Genomic DNA, 3642 nt, shown 5'->3' on the forward strand with positions numbered 1-3642 from the left:
TAACCACTAGGCCACCGTGACCGCTGAGGGTCTGAGGGGCTGGACGGTGATGTGTTGGCGCGGCGGCGCGCTCGGGGCGGGGCGCTCGGCTCCGCTCGGCTCCGCTCGGCTCCGCTCGGCTCTGCTCGGCGGCTCCGCTCCGCTCGGCGGATGCTGGCGCAGCGTGATATTTTCTGCTGGCTCCGTAGGCCTGGTGTGGTTGTCGATGTGTATCGTAGGGAGGGAAATTTCTCTGTCTCTCGGATCTCGCGGGTCGCTCTGCGCCTGACGCGTGGGTGGGGGTTGCTGGCGGGCCCGGCGGGCAGCGCCCGCGCTGCGAGCAGGGCAGGTGCGGGGGGGAGGAAGGGTGGCGCGCGCTCGGCCGAAGTATTAAAAAGGGTAGGACAGGCACATCTCGGCCCACTCCGCGTCCCAGCTTCTGTTTGTTTATCTGTCAGGTCAGCAGCAACAGCCTTCACCATGTTCACCGTGCATCTGTACTACAACCTGGATACCGAGATGAAGACCAAGCTTGCCGTTGCTACCCATATGTCGGGGTGGCATGCCATTTTGCTCTTCGACGGGGACTACATTTTTGCTACATTTCGGTACGAGTGTCTGGTTCCTGCCCTTCTAAGTTTAGAAGGAAAGACGACGGTGCGGCGTATAACGCGGCACATGATGAAGAAACCGTATGCCGCGGGGACTCAAGAGGACAAGCTTGGTGATTATTTAGTTTCTTATAAAATGTTGGACGGTAAACCTGCTGTGGAGTTTTTAAGAGAGCCGGTGTGGGAGGAGGCGGACAGGGTTAAATGCAACTTTGTCCTCAGTCAGCTCGAGTGGAAAGTGATCTTCGATAATCAGAAGTTTTTATTGTCTGTGATCGTAGACTTGCACGATTTCGGGCTTTCCACGCAAGAAAGGTGTGAAAAAGTGCGACAGTTGGTTACTGAATATGAACCACGTGAACATGGCTCGCGCTGGAGGCGTTGGTATATGAGGCGCAACCAGTTGTAGTGTATTTTTTATTTTAGTGTGTGTGTGTGTGTGTGTGTGTGTGTGTGCGTGTGTGTGTGTGTGTGTGTTTTCTTTTTGTATATAATCTGTTACATTTGTATATATTGTTCAGTTGTGTAAGTCGGAGTGTCCAGCAAAGATGTCGGTCGTGGTTCTGTTTTGTAGTGCGTTCATGTTATCATTTTTAAGTGTAGGTGCAACGTGTAACGCGACAGCGCATTTGAACAGTACTGAGTTAGAAATATGTAGAGATCAGTTTTCATCAATGTTAATAGCCGGAGAAATCGTTTTTCTGGTTGCGTTTCTCGTTTTGTGTCCTTGTTTTGTGGTCTGTGTAGGATTTGGTACAGGTCCGCAAGATAGTGACCCGGAGATTTATTCCGAAAATAATGTTACTGTGCAGAGGCGTTATAGTGTTTAGTCCCCGGGGGGATAGGGATGGGGGGACAGCGCAGTTGTTGAGCTCAATTCCTGGAGGAAAGGATTTGTGAGGGGTCCGCAACAGCCGGAGGTGAGCGCCCTTCTCTCCGCCCCTCCACTTCCCCACCACTTCCCCCTCGCTACCCGTGCAGAGGACGCCCTCTGGCGCTGGAGCTGGAGAGGCTGGAGCTGAGCACTGCCTCGATCACTTGACTACGCGAGCCCTGCAAGGAAGGATCGTCGAGACGTTTGGCCAACATGAGCAACTGTGTAGACAACTTGGTGGTGAGTACAGCTTCTCTTACTTTAAAAAATGATCAGTTGGGGGTTCCAGTAGTGCTCTCCCCAAGTTAAAATATAGAACCGTTAGATCTAAACACGTTTGTGTCTTTTTGGTGTGACAGGTTTGCGAGGAGATGGAGCAGGTGGTTTCAAGGTGGGCACGGCTGAGTGCTATAATCCAGGACCGCTTGAGGGAAGACTACTACGGGCTGGCGGCCCACGAGGTGGAGGAGGCGGTGAGAATCGTCACGAGTCCGGAGTGTTATCAGGTAAATTTTGTGACAATTGTTATTCGTTTACTTCACGTGTGCGCATGTGCTGCCGCCCCGAGTTTTAAAGCAAAACGCGTGTTCAGCGTGTCCTTTTTACGCATTTCATACTGATGTGTGTGTTCTTTTGTTTGTTTTTCAAGAGCATTACACGCTGTCCCCGTGCGGCTGAGGACCACCGCCACGACGATGAGGAGGTCCGTCAGCATGGTGATGCAGAGCCGAGCAGTCGCAGCGGAGTTGTGTTAGAACAGGTGAGATACGTGCCTGTGTGTGTGTGTGTGTGTGTGTGTGTGTGTGTGTGTGTTCGTGTGCGTGCGTGTATGTGTGTGTGTGTCCTCATGCAGTCCGAAAAGTTGTGTTTTTCACGTGATACTTATGCTCGTACTTGTTTTTTGTTTTTTTAAAGGCCGAATCCCGCTGTGCGAGGACACCCCGCCCCAGTAAACCCACCTCAGTTGAACGGTCAGAGGAGCAAAAGGTGAGATGCATACTTTTTTGTAGGGATTACTGTTATTCTCTACGTTTTTTTAACAACATGCCAGTTTAAACACAAAATGTTCAGTGTCTAATTCTGTTTTGTTTTTCGTTGTTTCAGGATGGTGTGAGCTCGAAGAGGAAAAGGTGTGCTTATTGTGGCGTGACTACCCCCACGTACAGCATGGTGAGGCTCCGGCCATCTCCGTCAGCGCCCAACGCCAAACGCGTCAAGCTCATCCCCTACCGTCCTCCCGTACTTAGCGCCCCGCCGACATTTACCCCCCCGCCGACACCCCCTACTTCCCAGGACGGGACTGACGTAACGGACGATGACGACGACTTCGAGGACCCCTCATCCGTAGAGGCAACTTTGAAAGCGCTCGGTGTGGGGGGTTCTGAAAACCTGCCTGACCTCGGACACTTGGAGGAAATAGCTGATTTTTTGGACCTCCAGGACGAACCTGTAATTGAGCCACAACCACCCCTCCCTCCTTCCCTTCCCCCGCTTCAGTTAGAGACTATCCCCCTCCCTCCTTTGCCTCACGTCGTTGAGTTACTGTTGTTGCCTCCACCACCTCCACCCCCATCGCCGCCAGCTTGTCCACCCCCGTCACCACCCCCTCCACCCCCGTCACCAGCTCCAACAGGATCATCGTCACAGTCAGGATCACAGCGGCGTGCACGTTCACGTTGGGATAGGCGACGGCCAGCCTTTACAACCCTGTCGAGGCGGAATGTGAAGACTGGTGTTGTGTACGCTTTTAAGATTAATAAATAAATATTGAAAACAATTTTGTGTCTTTTGTAGCCTTCTTGTTATGTTTTTAAGAGATAGAAAGTTTTAACGCAAAAAGAAATCTAAATAGATGAGAAATAGTTTTGTCTGAATATCGTGATTTTAAAAAGTAACCGAGTTGAAAACGTTTACCAGAACAGAATAAGGAAAAGATACGAGGTACTTTGTTCACTTGCTTTAAAGTAGCTTGTTTTTATAATTAGAGTATATATTCACACACGAGTTAACCAAACATGCACACAGTCGAGTCAAACATTTATCAGATCAGAAATATCAAAAGACGCGGAAGAGTCTGTTTGCTTTCTTTAAAGTAGTTTGTTTTTATAATCAGAGTATATTTCCACACTCGAGTTAAACAAACATGTACGCAGTCGAGTCAAACATTTATCAGGTCAG

The 3642-nt window shown here is 50.3% G+C and overlaps 1 protein-coding gene across 1 annotated transcript; it reads left to right on the forward strand.

Moving 5' to 3' along the window:
* Positions 1–1063: 1063 nt before the first annotated feature.
* LOC127751537 (uncharacterized) lies at positions 1064–3285 on the forward strand. The gene is made up of 6 exons (XM_052275227.1): positions 1064–1704; positions 1824–1970; positions 2114–2224; positions 2380–2451; positions 2569–2703; positions 3259–3285. Exons 1-6 carry the CDS (start codon positions 1678–1680, stop codon positions 3283–3285), a joined length of 519 nt encoding a protein of 172 aa, XP_052131187.1. The 5' UTR covers positions 1064–1677.
* Positions 3286–3642: the final 357 nt, after the last annotated feature.

This window comes from Frankliniella occidentalis, unplaced genomic scaffold (genome assembly GCF_000697945.3).
Source record: "Frankliniella occidentalis isolate FOCC.00 unplaced genomic scaffold, Focc_3.1 Scaffold547, whole genome shotgun sequence".
Lineage (NCBI taxonomy): Eukaryota > Metazoa > Arthropoda > Insecta > Thysanoptera > Thripidae > Frankliniella > Frankliniella occidentalis.